This window comes from Idiotropiscis lumnitzeri, unplaced genomic scaffold (genome assembly GCF_059441095.1).
Source record: "Idiotropiscis lumnitzeri isolate Australia: NSW breed Sydney's pygmy pipehorse unplaced genomic scaffold, RoL_Ilum_1.0 HiC_scaffold_346, whole genome shotgun sequence".
In the NCBI taxonomy this organism is placed as follows: Eukaryota; Metazoa; Chordata; class Actinopteri; order Syngnathiformes; family Syngnathidae; genus Idiotropiscis; species Idiotropiscis lumnitzeri.
Genome location: NW_028283884.1, coordinates 1,678 through 5,000, shown reverse-complemented (window position 1 = coordinate 5,000; position 3,323 = coordinate 1,678). Strand labels below are relative to the sequence as shown.

General features: G+C 50.7%; 1 protein-coding gene across 1 annotated transcript; it reads right to left on the bottom strand.

Annotated features, from left to right (window-relative positions):
- Positions 1–1,681: 1,681 nt before the first annotated feature.
- Positions 1,682–2,860, bottom strand: LOC148314274 (putative G protein-coupled receptor 34). The gene is given in 4 exon segments (XM_088287706.1): positions 1,682–1,963; positions 1,966–2,365; positions 2,368–2,418; positions 2,420–2,860. Coding segments are annotated over 4 exon segments (1,158 nt in total). The 5' UTR covers positions 2,846–2,860; the 3' UTR covers position 1,682.
- Positions 2,861–3,323: the final 463 nt, after the last annotated feature.

Genomic DNA, 3,323 nt, shown 5'->3' with positions numbered 1-3,323 from the left:
TGGTATTCCGTCGGGTCCAGTAGCTTTTCTGGGGTTGACCGCCAGGAGCGCGCGCCTCACATCGTGTTCCTCTACGATGAGTGGGGGGGAGTTGGAGCTTGAAGTGCGGGGGTGTGACGGTTGGGGCGAGTCAAAGCGAGCGAAGAAGCAGTTAAGCTCCTCTGCCAGCGATGCACTCGGGTCTACAGAGGTCGTGCTGCTGCCACGGAAGTTGGTGATGCTCCGTAGACCCTGCCACACCTCCCGTGGTCTGTTACTGGCAAGGTGGGCCTCCAGCCTCCCCTTGTAGGTTGCCTTGGCTAGCTTGATGCCTTTGCTCAGGTCAGCACGAGCCACCCTGTACTGGGCTTTGTCGCCTGACCTGAAGGCAGCGTCACGGGCCTTGAGGAGAGAGCGAACCCTGCTGGACATCCAGGGTTTCGCATTTGGGAAGGTCCGTATAGTCTTATGTTGGGACACAGTTTCCATGCAGAACTTGATGTAGTCCAGTACACAATGCGTGTAGACATCAAGGTCCTGATGATCAAAGAGGTCCCAGTTTGTGTCATGAAAGCAGTCCTGTAATTCACTCATGGCGTCGTCACGCCAGGTTTTCACAGTCTTTGTGGTAGGCCTGAATCTGCGCCTGAGAGGGGTGTACGCAGGTGCGAGCTGCAAGGACAGGTGGTCTGACTGGCCGAGAGGGGCGAGTGGGAGGGCTCTGTATGCGTGCTTGATGTTCGAGTACACATGGTCGAGAGTGTTGTCTCCCCTCGTTGGGCACTTGACATGCTGGTGAAACTCTGGGAGTACAGTCTTTAAATTGGCCTTATTAAAGTCTCCCGCTACTACGTGAACGCCATCAGGGTGGGCCCGCTGATGTTTATTGATGACGCACGCGAGTAGCGAGAGCGCCGTGCTAGTGCTAGCGTCGGGAGGGATGTAAACAGCTGTGACAATCACTACCGTTAGCTCCCTCGGGAGAAAATAAGGCCGGCATTTAACGGACATGAACTCGATGTCGGGGGAAGAGTGCTTCTCGACGATCGTGCTATCGCCGCACCAGTTCTCATGCACGTAAACACAGAGCCCCCCGCCCCTCCTCTTACCGGTGTCCCTCGTCCGATCCGCGCGATGTAGCGAGCGCCCGGCCAGCTGGATGCTAGCGTCGGGGACGTCTGCGTGCAGCCAGGTTTCCGTGACGACGATCACACTGCTATCGCGCACATAGCGGTTTCCCAGGATTTGTAATCCCAGGTCGTCGATTTTGTGGACCACGGATCTGGCGTTGGTGAGGTGCAGACTCGGTAGTGGCTGCCTATGGGGCTGCCGTCGCAGCCGTTGCAAGACACCGGACCTGCAGCCTCGCTTCTGCTTCCTCTCTCTGCGTCGCCTGCGCCGCCTCCCGGCCCCGATGACCAGCCACGGTGAGCCGGGCAGCCTCGCCAGTTCGTTCGGAATTTTGCGATCATAGCAAAATTCCTCTGTGATGGTTATTTCGCATCGATATCCAATGTTCACGATGTCCTGGCGGGTATATCGATGTTGTGCCTCAGTTGATGCCAATAAGAGCAAGCAAACACTAATAAAAAGTAAAAAGGAGCACTGTGAGGGGGAGCTGTTAGCCGCTGCGTCCATGCGCGCCGCCATGTGGAGAGCCATCATGTGGATTAAATTGACTGATACTTTAAGACAGGGAAGACTCAGTCCAAAGTTATTACTAATGCCAAAGGTACTGAAGGCCTTTGAAACTCTGTTGTTGAGCTGTTGTACCTTGCTTCATTTTGGAATAAATGCAGATTGCCAAGTCGGTTTTCAAGTGCACGGAGGGCAGTTTTGCGCACTGAGCCAGACAAAAGAAAGTACATGACTGGATCCAAACAGCTGTTAAAGGCAGCGGATAACAACATGACCTCATTGACGTGATCTACTATACACAAGTAGTGACAGGATGCTGTTGCATTAAGCTGGGCGAGAATGTAGCTGGCCTAAAGGTGTGGTAGGGACCGAAACAAAGCGTGAACAGGAAGAGGACGAAGAAAGATTTCTTTGCAGTACGTTCATATCTTTGTGCATTGGGAAATTCTGGCTTGTCCCTTGACACTTTCCTTAACTGGTTGGCAATCTTGCCATAGGACACCATGAGCATGAGGAAGACAAACCAAAACAATACCACCAGTACAACATTAAAGTAGGATTTCCCTCTGGCAAGCCGCCGCTGCTTGAATTGAAAGCATTTGTGGTTGTCCTCTTTGTCCTCTGCAGTAGCAATCATGGGAACCAGTGCTGCTAGAGACAGGCTCCATAGCGCTCCACATGCCACCCAACTCCACGGCAAACGACACCCGTACAGTCGCAGTCCCAAGCTTCTCCTCACTCTCCCGTTCCCTTCCCTTTGAGTCTCAAGTAACGATCCAGGCTGATTAACCCCAGTAGCATGGATGCTTATGGACATGTTCAAATAGAAAAGATTCCCCACCAGCTTGCAGGCAACATGTCCCAGTAGCCAGCAGTTTCCAATAACATGGTAGAAAATTCGGAAGGGGAGACATGCTAGAAGGACCAAGTCTGCCACTGCACAGTTGATGAGGAACACACGCACAGAGTTCCGGCTGGCATGAACAAAAAGGAAGACCCACAAGGCAAAGAGGTTTCCCACTAAGCCTAGGAGAAACGACAGGGACTAGACAACAGCTAGTGGCATACGGAGGGCTGCATTCTCTAATGAACAACTAGTTTGATTAGGAGTGACCTCAGCGGACATAATGCTGCGTGTGGGCGGAGATATGGCTGAGAGTGAGAACACAGAAATGTTAGTAATAACGGTATTGACCAATATGGGTGATGAGGCAACAGAGCTGTTCATTTTGTGTGATGGTTGGTGTCCTAGGGGTAGACCAGTTTCTGAGGAAAACAAACATAATTGTTAGGTATCACAACAAACAAATCTACAAAATAGTTTAAATATTGTTGCAGCTACAGCTGTGAAAATGCTATATAAATACAGATGTATTGTATTGTATTGTATTGTGTATATACTTCCTCAGAGGCACGGACTTGGATTTGAATCTCTGTTGTAACCCCTCTGTATGGGGTTTGCACGTTCTCCCTGTTTTGCCCATGATAATTATGATCATATATATAAATAAAAACATGGAGTGGGGCAGATTGGGGGATTGGTCCTGACGTGGCATATTGGCGGTCGAAAACTACTGCGCTTCTCATGAATAAAGTTTAAATGGCATAATATGTCAAGATTTTTGGAGCAAGTAACGCAGTGTGAAACATCACACACTACTTGGCCCGCACCTGGGAATTCCGGCTCATATAAGCTTAAGTATGGA